We start from the raw sequence: 19,847 nt of genomic DNA, 5'->3' as shown, positions 1-19,847 counted from the left end.
AAAAGAATGGGGCAAAGCGATAACGCTGTGTCTGGTCAACCTGGAAGTGATGAGGGTCTGCAGTACAGTATGCAAGCTCAGTCACAGCACTTTCCGCAACACTCTGGGAACTCACGAATAGCAAGGGATGACAGTAATGGCCCTATGGATCCAACCTCTGTTACCCAGCAAAGCGGACCAGGTACCCAGCAGTCGGATCTTGCTGGGCTAGAGAATGGATTGGACAGCCATTCTCTGCAGAAAAGAAACTTATTAAGCCCTGCTCCCTGCCAGAGGGGATGGATAGATCTAAACACCTGTCATTCCCAGCCGCATTCCGGCAGTGGCCCGCCATCCCAGACACCAGAGCAGGATATGTGGAGGGGGATCCTTACCAGGCCTCAGTCAGAGCAGCAGACATCTAATCCTAAAGCCAATGGCCAGATGCTAGAAGCAGACCCAGTACAAAGATTCCAAAACCAAGGAGGTTTCACAGATAGTACCCAAGGGTCTAACAGTTTCCAGCAGCAGCAAAAGCAGGACTGTGTGCCAGCCCAATCAAATTGTGCATCAATCCAGCACCACACTGCCCCTGAGTGGCAGAAACCCAATACTAAAGTAGCTACAATGCAGCAACCTCTCTCTCAGCAAATGCCCCAGCAGTGCAACCTTTCCCAACAGCAGCAAGCAGATAACTGCTATCGCACTCCCATGCAGTCACAGCACTTATGTGAAGCAGACCAAGATCTGCAGGAAATACTTTCACCAGACTTTGTACCACAACAGCAACAACAGCAGCAGAACCATCATCAACAACGACAGCAACAGCAACAACAACGTCCTCTGTCTCACCCGCCTCAGTTTGAAGGACAGCCGCTAAAGTCCCCCAACTACAGACCCCATAGTCAACCTCAGCCAGGTCAGCAGCAGTTCCAACCCAACCAGTCTGAGAGAGTAAATTCTATGCAGTCCCAACACAGTGACCAAGCAACATTCACTTACAGCAAAACAGTAGAAATGCCACAGCAACATCAGAGGCAGTACGTAGCAGCGAATCAAGGCAGCACCAATTTCAAGCAATATAATCCACAGCAGTCTATTCCACATTTCCACCAGTCCAACAATAGCAACTTTGAGAAGACCATCGGTCAGTCACAGCCTCAAATGCCACAGACCACATTAAATCAACAGGTATCAGCTCATTTGTATCCTAAAGCAGAACAGCAGCAGCAGGAGTCATGCTCCCAGTTCCAGAGAGGATACCAATTACCCCTTGTAAATTCGGGGCATCAGGGAGACATTCAAAAGCATGCAGCCCTGAGGACGCACCTTTTACAGCGGCAGGAGCGCCAAGGACCCCCTCACCATCCATCCCAGAGGCCTGGTGACATTAAACAAGGCCCAATAGCTGTCAAAATGGAAAACGGACCCCGATTTGAACCACATCAGCAGAGACAACAGATGCAAGGGCGAGAGATGGGCATGGGCAGTGCGCAGGTCAAGCAGGAGTATATGCAATCAACATGCAAACAAAACAACAAGCAGGGGAGCATCCTGGCCACCATGGAACAAAGCCTGAGGCAGTATCAGCTTTCTCCTGTCTTTGAGAAGAAGTCCATCATAATTAACTCGTCTAAGGTAAAGGTGGAGTCTTCAGGAGCTGTCACAATATTGTCAACTAACACTGATCTTGGTGGAATGGAGTCGACAGGGGTCACTTCCTCCTCTTTTGACTTGAAAAGACCTATGGAGTTTACTCCTAAAAAGGAACCCCTGCTCCAGAGCTTTGTTGAATCTCCTATGAAGCTATTGGATACGCCCATAAAGAACCTTCTAGACACTCCTATCAAAACACAGTATGACATAGCGTCCTGTCACTGTGTTGGTGAGTCCCATTTTGTCAGCTTTGAAAATATGGCTGTGGTCGTGAAATGTGAAAATGTTAAAATATTTGTGTATTTTTCCCGTATGATTTTCAGAACAAATCAGTGAGAAAGATGAGGGACCCTATTACACTCACTTGGGAGCAGCACCTTCTGTTGCTAACATACGAGAAATCATGGAGAAAAGGTAAGCCACAGATGTGACTCCTTTGAAACACAATTTAAAAGGTCCCTGTAAACAACGCACCATATTTACTAACTGATTGCACTTCTGCAATTTTGTTTATTTAGGTCTGGTCTGACTGGGCAGGCTATCAGGATTGAAAAAGTTATATATACAGGCAAGGAAGGGAAAAGTACACAGGGCTGTCCTATAGCCAAATGGGTGAGCATTTTTGTCTTTTTAGTGTCTAAGGTTAATAGACACGTCAACTTACACAGTATGTCTTAATTGGCTACATGAGTATTTATATTTAGATCCATGTGTATCGCAGGTAATGCGCCGTTCCAGCGTTGAGGAAAAACTTCTGGTGCTTGTGCGGGAGCGTGCTGGTCACACATGTGAGACCGCCTGCATTATTGTGGTAATCCTGATCTGGGAGGGAATCCCCATCAACTTGGCTGACCGTCTCTACCTCGAGTTAAGCGACACTCTAACCAGGCACGGAGCCCACACCCAGAGACGCTGTGCACTCAACGAGGAGTAAGTGACACACACTTGGACACAGGTTATCTTTACATTTAGATGTTTCATTGCATTTTAAGACATCCTGCCTACGAGAACCGCTCTAGAGTTTGCAATGCAAAACTTTAGTCTGTTTATTATCTTGATAGTGACTTATATTAGAGTGAAATTGTGAGCGAGTATTAGTATTATTTGGTCAAACTTTTTATCTTCTACAAATTTACTTGTAGGTACAAGTATTGTGAATATTTGGTAAAAAAAAAAAAAAAGTGCGAATTTATAAAAGCAACTTTTTTGTTGCATAAAGGTTTGTTGGTTTGTTACTACTATCTTAAATTTTGAATTACACTGAGTAAAAAGGGCAGGATCATCAAAGTTTAACTTTTTTGTCACTCAGGAGGACCTGTGCATGCCAGGGATTAAACCCTGATGCTTGTGGAGCTTCCTTCTCATTTGGGTGTTCCTGGAGCATGTATTACAATGGGTGCAAGTTTGCAAGGAGCAAAATTCCAAGGAAGTTCAAGCTACTTGGGGATGATTCTAAAGAGGTATATAGTACATATACAAAGCATTAATGTATTTGCAACTTTATTTTTGGAATATGAATGAAACTACTTAAGTAATGACGAAATGCTGCAAAATACTCTCTTACAGGAGGAGAAACTGGAGCACAACCTTCAAAATCTAGCCACATTAATGGGACCGCTGTATAAAACCTTAGCTCCGGAAGCTTATGTAAATCAGGTATGGGAATACAGTATATTTAATACTCAAGAGGTGATCAATATTTTCTATATATATATATTTGTAAGAATGGCTTTTGATTTACAGTTATTCGTAATACATTAACAGTTATTAAGCCATAGTTTATGACTGGCATCATTTCTGAGATCTCACTGTACATTTTCCTTTTTTATGGATGCCCAACATGGTAGTAATTTAAAAGAATGGCCTTCAAATTAGAGAACATCCATGGCTAAAGGCAGCTTGTTGCCTGTAAAAATGTCTCATCTTGACTGTGTGAGGACCTTGCAGATGCATAATGTCTAATTGTAATTTACAGTACCTTTGATAATTTTGTTGTGTAGGTGGAGCATGAACACAGAGCACCAGATTGCCGTCTGGGCTTCAAGGATGGTCGTCCTTTCTCTGGGGTCACAGCTTGTCTAGATTTTTGTGCTCACGCTCACAGAGACCTTCACAATATGCAGGGTGGAAGTACTGTGGTAAGCAGATGCCGAAACAAATGCTTTGTTATGAAAAAGGAAATTTAACATTTGTATTATGCAGGCACACACAGTGGTTGACATGGTTAAAGGGGACCTATTATGCTAAACTCACTTTTTCCAGTGCTTGTGCACATATATTAGGGTCTCTGATGGGCCTACTTACACACAAACTGTGAAATAAGACAACTCAGTCAGTTTTTTGTGGGCAGTCTTTATCAGAAAACATCTCCTGAAACACGGTACATGTCCCGAAGGTACATGGACTGTAGGCTGCGGCGCACAATCCGCTGGGTGTTTTTCCCAAACAAAACCAATAAAAATAGTGTTTTTACTGTAGATGTATTCATTTATTTTATTTTCCGACTTTTACATGAAACAAAAAAAACAAAAAAAACCCATCCCCTCGGTGCGTTGGCGGTGTTTGTGTCCCCCGCAAGCCTGGGGCACGGCAATCAAAGTCGGAACAAACTTTAAATTAGGCCTTGTCGATAATGTGTGAAGATTCAGCAACTGGATTGTTTATTCCTTGAATCAAATTTGTTTACAAACAGATTTTAGTGTATTTATAAAGTGAAATCAGTGAAAAAAATACAACAGTATCCAGAGTAAGGCAAGGCAAGTTTTATTTGTATCGCACATTTCAACAACAAGGCAATTCAAAGAGCTCTATATAAAACATTCAAAGCACAAAGACAAAGTGCCAAGAAACACATTATTAAAAGACATAGAATGCATAAAATTAAGTAAAAGTGCAAAATTAAGTAAAAATGAATATTTGGTTCAGTAAAAGGCAGCGGCAAACATAAAAGAAAAATAAAAAAAAATAAAACATGAATAAAAAGAGTAAAGCTCACACCCCATTGGCTCCCACAACCAGGAACTTGTGCTCAAACCCCATTGGATCACAGAACTTGGGGCCTTGGGAGGGTGGCTCCTCCCACAAAAAACAGCCTGTTTTGTAACGCTATGGTTTTGAGGCATGTTACAATGGCTCCAATGGATAATCTGAGTGGTATTTTCAGAAAAACAAAAATTCTGAAACATATTTTGGGGACCTCAGAGACCCTATATATTAACTTGTTGAAAGGAGCATAATAGGTCCCTTTAACATCTACGACTTTCTTTGAAACATTCATAAAGTACAAACATCGCTTTTGTTATCGTTACAGTAGGTCCCATACTATATAGTTGCATGGCGAAAGTACTCTATACCTCCATCCACAAAGGCTGCTCATCATGCATCATCTTTGACAAAAACACCCAAAGAGAGCACTTTACTCTCTCTTTCAGGTGTGCACCTTGACCAGAGAGGATAACCGAGAAATAGGCAAGATACCAGAGGATGAGCAGCTTCATGTGCTGCCCCTGTACAAGGCCTCCAGCACTGATGAATTTGGCAGGGAAGAGGGTCAACAGGAGAAAATTAAATCAGGTGCCATCCAAGTCCTCAGTAACTTCCGCCGCCAAGTGCGTATGCTTTCAGAGCCCGCCAAGTCATGCCGGCAGAAGAAGCTGGACGCAAAAAAGGCAGCCGCCAACAAGAACGCCATTCTGGATATGCCGAATATTAAGACAGAGAAAAACCTCCAAGCCAAGTCCAAGGCTGGCACTTATGAAACTACTCCAAGCACTCTGGGTACAGGTGGGTATAGGTTTCTATGCGGTTAGCGTATACTGCGTTAATTACCAGAAGGAGATAAAATTACTTTATGTCGACGCTTATGTTATTGGGTTAAGATTATGATTAGTTTAATTTTACTTTTTCAGCTGAGACATTCTGCTGATACATCTGTCCATGTTTCTCCTAGGATCCATCCCGGGGGTCTTGGGAGCAGCCCCACAGCCAGGTCTGCCACCACATCCCCTTGGTGCCCACCCTCAGCAACTACAGCAACAACAGCACAGGAACATCCTCCCCACATATCCTGGTTCCCTACACCCAGCCAGTTACCCAGGGATCACTAGTCATCCCGGCCCCTTTCCGAGCACTTCCAAGCCAGGTAGCATGTATTCCTCGCAACCCCCAACACCAGCTAGCCCTTACCCCACTCCACTCCATATTCCAAACTCTTATATGAATGGGTCAAATCGTCCATATCCAGGGTATCAGTGCAACGGAGGAATGCCCCTTGATAATTATCACCCTTACTATGCTTCAAATCCTAAGCACCTTGATATGTATCAACAACAGAGGCCAGCGCTTTATCCAGAACAGCAGTACGGTCTACATCCACGCTATGATGTTAAATATCCACCGAGGTATGGCGAGCCAGGTCTACAGGTCAATGGTTACAGTGCCTGTAGCATTAGGCCAAGTGTACATCCGATGGGCACTTACTCCATCTATGGCCCTAACGGAGCGGCAGACGCACAATTTATGGATGCCCTCTCTAGACCACCCTCAACCCACCAAGGTCTGGACTATGCAGCTGCTGTAAACAAAGGTAATCAGTTTGGCGGATACCCAAATCCATACCTCACCCAGAGTCCACAAATGTTTCCCCCAGGCCAAGATCCTTTCCGTATGCAAATCAAAACAGAGATGGGCATACCTGGCTCCCAGGGGCTTCCACCTCCATTGAGTAGTGATTGTCAGACTCCTCAGACGTTTGGCGTTCCCAATGGGAGCCTCATGGGTCCCAGTATTAAGCAGGAACCTGTAACACCAAATACACCTACGACGCCCCAAAAACCTGAGATGTGGTCGGACAATGAGCACAACTTTTTGGACCCAGAGATCGGTGGTGTGGCAGTGGCACCCAGCCATGGCTCCATTCTCATTGAATGTGCAAAACGGGAACTCCATGCAACAACACCACTTAAAAACCCAGACCGCAACCACCCAACGCGCATCTCCCTGGTCTTCTACCAGCACAAAAACATGAATGAGGCAAAGCATGGATTGGCATTATGGGAAGCCAAGATGGTGGAGAAGGCCCGAGAGAAGGAAGAAGATGCAGAGAGGAACGGCGGTGAAGGTACCCCCAGTAAGAGCGGTAAGAAGAGAGTAAAACGGGAGCACTCCGAGTCGACAGAACCAAGTGGGGAGCCTCCTTACAAACGCTTCATCCAGACGCTCCTGGAGGGGCCCCTGTCCGGCACCACCAACACTTACGTCAGTACATCTCCCTATGCCTTCACAAAGGTCACAGGGCCTTACAGTCGATTTGTGTAGAAAGGATCTTGAATAAGACTGAGAAACATGGTGCTACAATTATAATACAAAAAAAAAAAGAGACCTCAAGCACCACTGGCCTAATTCAGAACACTCCGCACTATCTGCAAGGTAAGCAACAGTGTCAGCAGAACCGTGAACTTCAGATCAGTTGGGAAGAAAACTGCCTTCAAAATAAGGTTTTTCACCTCCTTAAAAATCAAGCTTTACTTTTGTTGACTCGACTTGTAACATATTTATTTTTGTTTAGCTACTTTTGCAAAACACACTGTCAAATCTCTGGTGCTCTCAGTCTGATACAACAGGACTTGTTTTATACTGGAAACAAAGTTTCATTTTTGATGACTATTTTTCTTATAAGACTTGGAGATAAAATCTTGGCACAAAAAAGAGACTACGTGAAAGGCAGCATTTATCTGTATATAGAATAGTATATAGAATACTTTTCCTTTTATTTAAGAATACATAATAGTTTCCTTTTTATTAAAATGCCTTCACAACTTTTGCACCCCTTTGTATGAGTGACAAACACTTAAATTAGGTTAAAATTACTTATAATACAGTATCACTATCAAATCATCAGCAACATGATTTTAGAAAATCTGTGTTTTTAGAGCACTTTTGAAAATGAGGTAAATTTTTGAACTATAAATCAGAATCAAAAATCTATTGCTACAAGAAAGTTACTTTTTAATCATCATTTAATGAAGCCGATTGTCGATTACTTACAAAAAGAAATACGAGTTGTCCGTCAGACTGTTGGGAGATCATGCAAATTTATTCTTCACACATGCATTTTATTGGTGCTTCTTCGGTTCCTTAATGTCCTTTATACTGTAAATTAAAATTGAGCCATCCGAATGGTGCAGTTTTTCATATTTTCATGAGGAAACAGAAAGTACAGCAAATTTGTTCTTCTCTATTCTCAAATGTTTTACAATGTTGTCAGCAGTCGTTTCGATGTTCCTGCCACAGGTTCATCGAAGAAATCCAATGTGAATATTACATGTAGTCTTGTGACTGTTGTGTTTAGTTGACATGTTCTCTTCGTACACTGAAGAACATGAAGCAGGGTTCGCTCAGCGCCGCTGTTGTTTCAGAAGGCAGCTGGCTTGCTGTGGGGTCTTTAAATATTGTAATACAATTGTAAGATAAAAAGGTGATTTGTACAGTAAATTAATTTTTAAATTGATGCTTTAGACTTTAGTGCTATAAAGAGTAGTCTCGGCCTATTTCATTCTATGTCCTTGGGTTTAAACTGTTTTTTTTTTTCATATGGTGCTATTCGACCTACTAGTAACATAATGTGAGACTCTCTGGGCAGCGAGAAGGTATGTATGGTGCACAGTACCTAACCTGTCATATACCTCAGAACAAGTATGGCAATATGGTTATACAACAAGGGTGTTTTCTCTCCCTTTGGTCCTTCCTGGATTACCCTCAACATGTTCACTATAGCTGAATCTACAGGCTACCAACAGGCATAAAACTTAATTTCTTTCTTCATTATCAATCTGCTAGAAAGACATACTTAAACTTGAAGTTTTGATGTTACCGCAAATCAGGGACACTGTCAGCGAATTTTGTGTAAACCTCCATCTCCTGTTTTCATCTTGTCTTTGCGCCTCATTCAGGGACTTGCCTTCACATCCTGAATCCCATTTAAATTCTTGTATGCCATACTCAAAAAAAGAAAAAAAGAAACTAATTTTGTAAGAAAAAAAAAATTGAAATTCTTGCATTTTGTATTACTTATTTTATAGCTAGTAGGCTGGTGGTAATCTTTAAAAAAAAAAAAAGTAATTTGTACATACAATATGCACTGAGTTGACTAAAGGGAAAGTATGACACTTACTTGTAAGGAGTAATGTGGTTTATTTTGCTAAGAAGCAAGACCAGGGCAGTTATTAAGTAGTTGCACATCTCTGTGCTTGTGTATAGTCAAATTTATTTATAACCACTAAGCAATTGTATAAGTATCTTTCTCCCCTATCTGTTCAATTGAATTAATGTGATATAATGGAATGGCAGGTTTGAGTGACAGCTCACCCCACTCTTTTTAACATATATTCTATCAATTCCTTAAAGCACTTCATTTCTTTTTCAGGAAAAGACTGTAATAAAGAATTACAAAACCTTTTATTTAAAATAGATTGTAAATGTGTTAAGGAAAAATAAATTATGTCACATTGTACATACCATGCATTTGTATTGGAGGAATACAGCTCATTCTTTGTTGTTGATGTAGGTTCTTATAGTTCTGTCAAATATACCAACAATCCATCTAGAAATTCTATCGAAAAAAAGGTTTTTCGTTTTTTTTTTTTTGTTTGTTTAAGATTAACCACATTGCTCATAGTTAGATCAATTCAGGAAGTCTTGTAAATACTAGACTCACTGTTCAACACAGCAATGTTTACAGTTCTAGGATCCTGTTAGCTAAAACGTTCACAGTCAAAGTTATAGTTTTTTTTGTAAACTCTTCCCATTTTTGTAAAGAAATTATTGAAGAAGAAAAAAAAAAAAACTCAACTTTTTGAATTTAGTTGTACAGGACCCAGCTCCAGTAGCAGGTTGTGGTTGAGAAAGCCGAGGTGTCTAAGATATAGCGGGTTAAAAGCATAGCCATACTTGAAGATGCTTCAGAGCGTTTCTGAGTGAGTCAGCATTACTTGAACGTCTTTCAGAGCTTAACAAATGAACAAAGGTGCTCAGCTCTAATGTTAAGCTAGCGGTTGATCTACACCTAATCTTTTGCAGTTAGACACTAAAGGTTAAAAAAAAAAAACTATGTGCAAATTATTTGCTTATTTTTAAGGCTTCCATAGTTCTCTTGAAGTTTTGGTATGCTTAAAAAATGGAATTAAGGATAGGTATAAATACTGTAAGTAATGTAATGTACTGAATGCAGTTTATTTGAAAGCTGTTTATTATATCATTCCTGATATTGCTGAGATGTGGGTGTTTTTAATAAAATTTATATTTATTTAAAGCACTTTGATTTGTTTCTCCGATTTAATACGCAAGCCATTTTGGAAATGTTTGTTTTTCCTTCTTCTGAAAAGGAAACGGTGTTTAAACTGGATGTAAACAAGTCATTTTCACCAATCGTTTTGTTTTTTTTATTCAAGCAAAAGAAAAAATGATTTACTGGGTACATAGAAATCTGGTTCAACCTGATAGTAAATACAGACTGAATAAGTAACATGAACGTTTCCAAAAGGCCTGACTCTTTTTGTAGAGATAATGTATTATACTGTATAGAACGCATCCCCATCCTCAGTATTTACATTTACATGATGAATAGAACTTCTTTGTCATCAACTAAATCTCAAATGAATTTACCACAAATCATTTGTATCTTGCCTAGTTAAATAATGATTCAAGATATCATTTTTACCTTCGATTATATTCTTATACTGTAGCAAACACATTTGCTGTGGATTTTCAGCAGGTTTCCCTTTCAGCAAGTTTGCAGGAACGGCATGTGTGACCATATCAAAAGGGAAAACAAATCTGACATGATTCCAGTCTCAAATTGGAGCGCTCACAAAATGAAAGGTTTGAGACGGACCGTAGGTTTTGTTGCTTTGAGCACCATCTTGAGGACTTCAGAACCACTTAGAGAAAATGCCACTTGTCCACTGTAAGGGAATACTTTTATATAGTACAATCCAGTAAAGCAGAAAAGGAACAGTCGTGCGTTTTAGCTTAATCAAATTGAAAATAAATAAATATATATATATCTCTCTCTCAATGTATGAATGATTTATTTTTAACTTACCCTCTGCAGATATGGGAAGGGCATTTTTAAATGCAGGAGCCTGAGAAGTCAATAAGGATCCAGGTTATTAATTATGTCTCGAGGAAAGAATTGATCAATCTCTTTGCTTTGCTGCACTCACCGACTGAACCACGTCCCTGGCCTCGTCTGGACTGCATTTGAAAGGGCTCTCACAGACAGAGATATTTTTACTGTAATTAATGAAGAAAAAGGAAAGAAATCCTCAAAATGGCCAAATGACAAGACCACTTGTTTCATAATATTTGTTAAGTGCCACTAACTCGGCAGAATTTAGAGGTGAGCACTCACCATTCAATCTCTCCAGCGTCAGAGTGCTTTTGCACCAGTGCCTTCCAGTGCTCATGAGTGGATTGAATTATCTCAATGGCAAAGCCCTGGAAAGAAGGATTTATGGAAACAAGAGCAAGGTATAATTAATCGAAATTAATATCACTTGGGAAATAATGTTTGAAGCCTGTTTAAGATAAAAACAAATAAATAAAACACAAAACACACTGGACCATAAATAAAATATAAAACAACAAAATATTAAAGGCAAACTATGCAGCATTTTCCCAGTTGTGTTGGTCTGTGTTTACTTTAAAATCAACTTTAAAAAGGGGAAAACACAGTCTCTCATTTAGATCAAGCCCTACACCATTTTAGTCTTCACTGCAATTGCAGTTCTTACCAACATCCACAATTACCAAAAACACAACTTTTCATAGATGTTGGTTTTCACAGCATCTTTAAATTTAAAGTAGTGATAAAAAAAAGGTTATCCACCACTTCCTGTTTCACTGGAGTTTAGATATGACGTGAGCCAAACTCCAAACTCCCTTAAACTGCGTCCATACGTCCAATACCGTGCTAGCATACCATTCAGGACGCAGTATCAGCATGTGAAAAATCTTAGTATGTCCAAAACCATAATATGCTCAGATAGTATGAATACCTGTTCAAGAGGATACATACTCACCACATACATACATCACTCTGTGATGATACATACAGTATATCTCCCACATAAAATGCTGTTTCCTATATACTGTATATCACGCACAGTATTTTCTTCTGACTGTGTGATATTCAACAGCCATTCTAATGATCTATATTTTGGATGGAGACCTGAGATGGAAAAATACTGACAGTGTGAGAAACTCTTGGCTTCTCACACATCTCTGTCCATTTCAAGGACACCGTATTGCGTTCTGGAATAGTATATATAAACTTCACAAATAAGCTCTTCTATAAATATATCAGTATCCCACAATGCATTGTGCGGGCAACAGGCGATGCAGCTTTGTCATCAACCCCCAAAAATTCTGGAGAGCACCGTACAAGACAAAGAAATTAGGCAGAACACTGCAGAGTGTCTTTAAACTGGTGTGGCATCTCACCTATACAGTGTTAAACAGGTCTAGGTGTACCTTGTCTTTAAATTGTCCATTGAATGCAAAGTGATTTTCAGGCTTCCCGTCTGGCAACTTGTATTTTCTAAACCAGTCAACAGTGGCCTCCAAATGACCAGGCCTGCTTCTGCGGACATCATCTATGTCTAATTAACACACAGAGAGAGAGAGAGAGAGAGAGAGAGAGAGAGAGAGAGAGAGAGAGATGATCATACACTACACCTTGCATTGGATTATTTCCTATATTCTGACAAAAAGAAAACAGTTAATGTTAGATATTATGTAATGTTGAAAGGATTGAGACTTTTTTTTAACTACTCAAAAATCTGATAGAAAAAATACATTCTATTCTCTTGTCTCAGAGTATGAGACTTACTATTTAGGTTTGGGGCATCTGGGTCATCTGCATTGATGGCGATCACCTTCCAGTCAGTTTCTCCCTCATCAATCATGGCCAAGATGCCGAGCACTTTGACCTGGATCACTTGTCCTGGAAAGCACACCTGGGAGAATGGTACAGTTATGTGGGGAAACCCAATAAAAAGAAAACAACAAAATAAACACCGTCAAGAGTGCTGCCACTCTGTCCATGTTGGATTTATCATTATGCTAATTCTCATTTGATGAGCAATAAACAATCAGCCAGCAAGATTATACTCATAAAAACTTGTTTGCTAAAAACTGTTTTGCACAAATTAAATTCAACATTCATTTTTGCAATGGGGCCTCCCTACTGTGACATGAGGGGAAACGCAGCAGTTCGTCTACAGGTCCATCTCTTACCTGGGAGCCGATCTCACACACATCGATGGGGTCGTTGTCACCGCAGCAGTTTGTGTCTTTATCTGTGTGGCTTGGGTCCTCCCACGTCTTTCAAAAAAACAAAAAACAGTTTTGCTCATACAATTTAGAAATGAATATTCACTACATATATATACAATACACTTACTATAGTTAATAAAACATTGATCTTTGCATTTTCTCACCTGTGGGAGAGCTCCATAGTTCCAGATGTAACCTTTGTGAGGAAACACATTGGCCACATAGCGGAGCGTTCCTTTCTTAACATCTTGTTTGATCGGGTTCAGTGATTCTTTAGTCGCAATCTAAGGAATTCCGTAACATACGTAATAGAACATAATAAAATGATGGATTTAAAGTAGTTCCAATTCACCAATTATAAACTTTATGGAATTGTACTTCCAAAAGCAATGGGGTCATGAATAAAAAGCAGGGATATTTCACCTGTGCACAAAAATACTGGAGGCCACTTTCTTAAACCAGGAAATTCCACCTCAGTACCAGTGTGGATAAAGAGCCTATACTTGCCTCCATTTTAGCATTTGACCATCGGGGTACCTCCACAATCATGTTGAACAGCGCCTAGAGTTCAAATCCTTAAGTTATTTAATGTACATAGCATTTTCAATAAAAACTATCCAAATTGGCAACACTATGACACAGTATATTTGGAATACCCCTCTTGCATCCAGTTTAGTTTTTTTAGGTGGTACGCCATTGTCCTGGTGCAAGACAAAATTAGGATACAAAATAATTAAGTACAATACAGATAATTAAAGATAAACAAAGTAAAGAAAAGACTGTGGTGAGAGACAGAAAGCATGCCAATATATTTTGATCAATAACCTAACTCTTCAACTGGTTTTAAAACATCACCTGGTCAGTTTCAGCGAAAAGCGGAATGTCATGGAAGGGTGAAATGTATTTCCCTTCGAAGGTTTCTAAAATAACAAAGACAAAAAAAAAAGATAGCGGAACTCAGAACATATCACAAGCGTGACGTATGGAACGACATCCCAAGCATGTTTTCAACACCACCCCCCCCGGCTCGAATGGCAATGGGACTGAGAGCGACAGGACAGTTTTCTGCTTTCTGACTTTGCACTGCGCTTTCAGAGGGGCGAGGGCACGCAAATGATGGGTCAAAGACGATTTGAGCCGCCACATGCACACTTCGGACTTAAAACCCAGAGCTCAAATTCTGGCTAAATTGGGCCACGTTAAGACAGATTTGGAATTCTCTCCCGCCCTAAGAGACAAAGCATTTGGGAAAAAAGTTGGATCGGTTGATAAGACGCGTCAGGCCAAAACAAGCAGCTCCATGTATGGGCATTGATTAATCTGTGGAGATAACCACGACAGGCTTTTATTTATTTAAAAAAATTTTGGGGAGGGGGGTACATAGTGCAGAGTGATGGCTGATAGGCTAAAGTGCACACCCCTGACAATTTAACAGCCCGTCAAATGAAACCTATGTGACCACACATCAACATTTACACAATCTCCAGTAAATACCACGAGAGACTCTTCATGACCTTCATCGAAAGCTTCCAACTTCCTTGATAACGGCGATGGCCTCTGTCATGGAGGTGCTACGAAGGGCAGACACAGCCCGCCCGCGGAATTCCAATCGGATGAGCTGAAGCCACTTTTGGAGTCGGATGCCCTCGCAGTGACCTTTCACTGGCGCGTCACTTCATTCTGGGAATGTTTCGGCTGCAGTAAGGGGCTTCACCCGGCGGAGGGAATCGGTTTGCGTCCAATTAAACAAGTTCGTAAATAAACACACAGCGAAGGACAAACGGAGGGCAAAAGTGAACATCGTGACAGGAATCCCATTCTTGATTCGCGTCGATTTTTCAACACGTTTAAAAGAGCTACACGAAAAAACGTATAGCTTCCACCAAGCTCAATCACAGCTGATGCCGAGTGAGAATATTTCAACGAATATTTTAATCATCCTTTTTTTGGGGGGGGGGGGGGGGGGCAAAAAACAACCCCACGATAACTGAAATGTACATTTTAATGAATTATTGGTAATTATTCCCATTTTCGCCAAATCAACCCGCGGACCGGAATGGTGGCGGGCCAGATTCGGGCTCCGCCTCCATGTTTTGACGTCTTCCACATGTTGTCACTAAATGTTAAATAAATACAATTTACAAATGATCTACATTTCACTCACATTTGTTTTTTTGGTTTTGTTTTGTTTTTTACTGACTGGATACAATGAATTAGATATCACTAGTATACATAATACACACATACAGTAGATATTGCTAATAATTGAAATACTACTATTTGGATAGGGTCACATGTGGTGATTAACGTTCAGCAGCTACCTTGCCCTGCCCACTGGCCCAGTGACCTGGCTGGCAGACTAACCACGCAAGGGCACTGATCAACAGAAACGTGACCCGCCATTAAAAACGAAAACGGACCCAATAACTAAAGACGCGTCCCTCCCCCGGGTCGATGGTGGAAGCGACTTACTAAAATATATCCTGTAGCTCGGGGAGTTCGGCTGTCCTCTCGCCTCCGTCTCATAGTGCATCGTGTTTCTGGGCTGTGGGGACGGAGTTACTGCTTGTGTGACCGGGGCGTTTTTAACAAGAGGCCTGGAGCAGAAGGGCGCCGCCACGTTGCCCAGCGCGCAGCGGAGCAGGGCTCTCATTGCAGCCGCCGCCGGCTCCTGCTTCCCGGGACTCGGACACACAGACGGTGGTGGGGGGGGGCGGTCTGTCGTCGATTGGTGCGATTTCCGGGTTCCGACGTTTTCAAAATAAAAGCCCCGAGTGAAACGGCCACCCCGCGGTGGCTGCTGAAACGCTGCGTTCCACGGGACGTCGGAGTTCCTCCCCTTTCCCCAGCCCCGCGTGTCCCCCGCGTGTCCCCACCGTTTTTCCCGTCGGGGGGAAAAACGATGCCTCCCGTGGAGAATGAGTGATTGTCGGGGCAAACGTGGGAATTCCGCGCGAGTTTAAATGCCCCGAAATTTCGAGTGTTCTGGTTGAAATGACCGACCCGTAAAATGGTTCCGCGTAGAGGTGGACTTTTTCCGAGTTTCGGACCCTAAAGGGAACGCAGCAAACACAAGTCGCAACCACTACATCCGGGTGTTGAACCCAATGCGGAAGTGGTTTAAACCTGCAGTTCAGCCGATGGCCGCTAGTCAACGGAAGCCGGAAGACTGGAGAGCGTCCCCATGTTTTTCCCACCGTCCTCTCGGGTCTCCGCGGCTACGTTTACTTCTTCCACTTTATCTGGGATGCGATTTTGAAAAATCGCGTCTCAACGGACGCGTTGTCAAATGCTGCGCACACAGTCTAGTGGCGACGAACAGACCCCGTGGGAGCCTTTTGGAGCCTCCCTCCGGTTATTTTCTTGGGCGAAAAAGAGCCGGAGCGACGGGGTATTAAAAAGAGCAGAACACAGCGACACCTGGTGGCTGTAGGAGTTACAGCAACCACTTCATCTATATATATATATATATATATATATATATATATATATTATCTGAAGTTTCCATAAACGGTTTAACTGTCTTGTCTAATGAGTAAATGCAAGTTATTTGTTTCAATGAAAGAAAGAGTAGGAAGGCACGTATAAAGCATCATTATGTCTGCTTCTACAGAGACGTATGGACCCTATAAACACGATGGATTTGTGCACTTTTCCTTCACGATTTACAGTACATGTATGTATGTATACGTAATGTGACACTTATGTCATCTGAGTGGGGAGTGTGATTGTGCAATGAGGGAAAAAAATGAATCGCCGGTTGTTTGGGGAATGAATGTGAAACGGGGCGAAGACAAAGGGGCAACGTGTCATATGGGGGTTTGTACAATTGTTTTTATTTTGAATAGGTATTTGGAAAGGGTGCGGATGGTGTGCCTTGTGGGGTGACTTGGTAAACAAATAGATCCCTCCTCCCACTTGTAGATTCAATATCCTCTATCCTCTAATATCTACTCTTCTGACATCTACTATTTAATATCCATCCTCCATCCGCCTGTTCTTTGTCTGCCTGTTATACATATAGGCTGGGCAGGTTTATTTCTATTCGTACACCCCATTCCAAACACAAGTCAAAATGCTTTACACAAGCTATACAGTGCATTATATAAAGTGCAAAGAAGAATAAAAGCATCGAAAGAAAACAACACACACACACACACACACACACACACACACACACACACACACACACAAGTTGATGTATAGATTAAAGAATAGGCATATCTGTCTATTCTTTATCTGCCTATTCTTGTGCTAATATTTGACTGTTCTTATGTTAATATGTCCAATTTTCCGCCGATAACTCTCTATTATAGACCCCGCTGAATCTTTCAAACTTATTTTTTTTGAGAAACGTCAACCACAAAGTGTAAGGACGAGGAAGTAAGTACAATGCAACAAGTTGTAGTCAAATCAAATTACAACTAAAAGTAGTTTAAAAAAAAGAAGAAGCTTGAATTAAAAGTAAGATAAAAATTAAAAGAAAAGTATATCAATAAGATAGAAAATTAAAATACTGGTTATTTTCAGTGTGTTGAAGTATTGTTTCAAGCGGTTGTCCTGGTCAAAACCGTCAAAAGGCCCGCTGCAGCCGATTTAATCTCCGAATGAGATCTGTGTGCTCCATGATAAACGGAGTCCCGACATCCTAGGTCAGAAAGCTGGATGGACGAATTCAGCCCCAAATGCCTCATCTTCACTGATCTGAAGATCTTTCCCCTGACTGCAAGGAAGGTCAGTACAGTGGCACCTCGACTTACGACCGCATCTACTTACGACTAATCCGAGATACGAGCAGCGATAGTGGCGAAAATTTGAATCGACTTGCGACCGTGGAAATTTGCAGTTCTTTCATATTTACTGTGTTTGTGCTGTGTATTTTGTTTATCTTCACCCTTCGTGATTTCATCATTTATATGAGGGAAAAATTGCTTCGACACACGACTGTTTTAACATACGACCGTTCTTATAGAAGGAATTACGGTCGTAAGTCGAGGTACCACTGTATAGAAAATAGTTTAAAGTTTAGCAAAAGAAATAGAAAAAAAACCTTACTTTTGTTGTAATATAGATATACAGTGGTACCTTGATTTACGGGCGCACTAACATAGGAGTTTTCCGAGTTACGAGCCGTCGTTCCGTCGGGTTGTTTTTTGGGGGCTGGAACGGATTAATGGCTTTCAATTCATTTCAATGGGGGAAATTGATTTGCTATACGAGCGGATTGAATTACGAGCTCTCACAGAACGAATTAAACTCGTAAGTCAAAGTTCCACTGTGTATGTATATATATAAATTTTAATAAAAGACAAAATATATTTATATTCACAATTCCTTTCAATCTATGGAGTGGCTCAAAAGCCAAGTTACATGAAGTTTGAATACTTCGCTCACCTGGTAGATGGCAGAATTACAGGGATGTGGAATTTGATATTCATAACCAGTTTTGTGGAATTGCATTTAGTTCAAGCTTTGTTTGCACAGCTATTGATTGCAATGGAAAAACAAAAACAGCAAGTTTACTGTCAAGCTCAGCTTTATTTGGGCCTCACTCACTTCACTGATTCATTATCGAAATTGAATCTAGCAACCCAATCTGCTTCTTTGACTCTGTGTCCAATGCAGCTGGATGCAACCTGAACGGAGTCTTTTTCAGACCTCATCGAATATTTGTAATCAACATCATTTTCTTGGGCATTTTAAACACAATTTTTCTTTCAACTGCATATATTCTGATGCTCTATTTAAACTCTCGCCATAACTGGTCGGGGAAAAAAAATCCAAGGTTTCCTGACGATATTACATTTTCTCAGCACTTATTTGAACAATCAGTGAACCAAGTAGACTTGCCTCGATGCGCAATCCAAATCTCTCTAAGTTTTTGTAGGCATGTTGCTGCTAGCTGAAAGGACTTTTGCGTCTGGGGATACGGGGGGGAATCCAAGGTTTCCTGTAGTTATTACATTTTCTCCGCACCTTTTTGGAAAATTTGTGAACCAAGTAGACTTGCCCCGATGCGCAATCCAAATCTCTCTAACTTCTCTCTCAAAGTCACTATTGTGCGTAATCTCCGGGTGCGTTGCAAAGACATTTCACTGCATATTTATGTATGTGACAAAAAGAACTTGAATCTTGAAACGTAAAAGTCTTTCTGTTATTATTATTATTATTATTATTATGAGTAGTAGTAGCAACAAGGAAGACGACATCAATCAAAAAATATCAAGATAAGAAAATGAGAAAATCATTTTCTGGCCTCTCCGCTCGTCCTCGAACGCGTGGGTTGAGTCGTTGTCAAGGCTCGATGAAGAAGTGGCTCCATCTCAATGAGACTTTACCCTTTTTAATAAATGTAAATAGAATTAAATGACAGAAGTACGGAGTGGTGACCATTTTTCTCACGCCTCCCCCCCCTTTAAATGTGCCGACTTAAACAAATGCTGGTGGCGTCCAAGTGCATCATTACTGTTTGTAGCACATCTGATCTTGATGGAGCTGGTGGTGGAAAACGCTGCACGGATCAAAGTCCTCCGACCATTGTGCCGTAAGCAAACATCTGCCTCCAGCTTTATCGTTTTACTGCCATTCACCGCGCTGTTTGTTCAAATAACACACACATATCTCCAGCCACAATAAGAACCAGGTTTTTTGCTTGGATGTGACTGTTTTAAACACACGGCTGTGATCGGGGGTCTCGTAAAAACTTCTTCAGCGAGTTGATTTTATTGAACTGGACCACGAGTGGTTAACCATAAAGATTTGAGTCAGATCAGCGACGGACCATTTCACATGAGATCGTGCGATACCTTGCGAAAATACTCCATTTGCGAGAGGAATCTGTCATGATTTCGGAAGATGCTTCTTACTTGAATATTATG

General features: G+C 41.1%; 2 protein-coding genes across 2 annotated transcripts in view; one reads left to right on the top strand and one right to left on the bottom strand.

Moving 5' to 3' along the window:
• The window catches only part of tet2 (tet methylcytosine dioxygenase 2), a 32,788-nt gene extending 22,842 nt beyond the window's left edge, over window positions 1-9,946 (top strand). Inside the window, exons 3-11 of the mRNA XM_079999466.1 lie at window positions 6-1,864; window positions 1,959-2,049; window positions 2,154-2,247; window positions 2,357-2,565; window positions 2,945-3,095; window positions 3,202-3,291; window positions 3,636-3,773; window positions 5,067-5,418; window positions 5,585-9,946. Of these exons, the coding sequence (XP_079855592.1) occupies window positions 6-1,864; window positions 1,959-2,049; window positions 2,154-2,247; window positions 2,357-2,565; window positions 2,945-3,095; window positions 3,202-3,291; window positions 3,636-3,773; window positions 5,067-5,418; window positions 5,585-6,951 (4,351 nt within the window). The 3' untranslated portion in view covers window positions 6,952-9,946. The remainder of the gene's footprint in view (window positions 1-5; window positions 1,865-1,958; window positions 2,050-2,153; window positions 2,248-2,356; window positions 2,566-2,944; window positions 3,096-3,201; window positions 3,292-3,635; window positions 3,774-5,066; window positions 5,419-5,584) is intronic.
• A 114-nt stretch (window positions 9,947-10,060) lies between these two features.
• On the bottom strand, window positions 10,061-15,729 carry ppa2 (inorganic pyrophosphatase 2). Its single transcript, XM_079999193.1, has 12 exons — window positions 15,442-15,729; window positions 13,825-13,889; window positions 13,626-13,670; window positions 13,477-13,530; window positions 13,134-13,253; window positions 12,931-13,017; window positions 12,524-12,650; window positions 12,166-12,293; window positions 11,045-11,130; window positions 10,857-10,926; window positions 10,736-10,775; window positions 10,061-10,595 (listed from the first exon to the last, which is right to left on the bottom strand). Exons 1-12 carry the CDS (start codon window positions 15,620-15,622, stop codon window positions 10,573-10,575), a joined length of 1,026 nt encoding a protein of 341 aa, XP_079855319.1. The 5' UTR covers window positions 15,623-15,729; the 3' UTR covers window positions 10,061-10,572.
• Between the last annotated feature and the right edge of the window lie 4,118 nt (window positions 15,730-19,847).

Source organism: Zeus faber, assembly GCF_960531495.2.
Source record: "Zeus faber genome assembly, chromosome: 4".
NCBI lineage: Eukaryota > Metazoa > Chordata > Actinopteri > Zeiformes > Zeidae > Zeus > Zeus faber.
This window is presented reverse-complemented; position numbering and strand designations above follow the sequence as displayed.

Coding starts and splice junctions, on each gene's coding strand:
- ppa2 (XM_079999193.1), bottom strand. CDS start 15,622: ATGAGAGCCCTGCTCCGCTGCGCGCTGGGCAACGTGGCGGCGCCCTTC. Junction 13,890..15,441: donor GAGCTACAGGATATATTTTA/GTAAGTCGCTTC, acceptor TTGTTATTTTAG/AAACCTTCGAAGGGAAATAC. Junction 13,254..13,476: donor GGTCAAATGCTAAAATGGAG/GCAAGTATAGGC, acceptor GGAATTCCTTAG/ATTGCGACTAAAGAATCACT.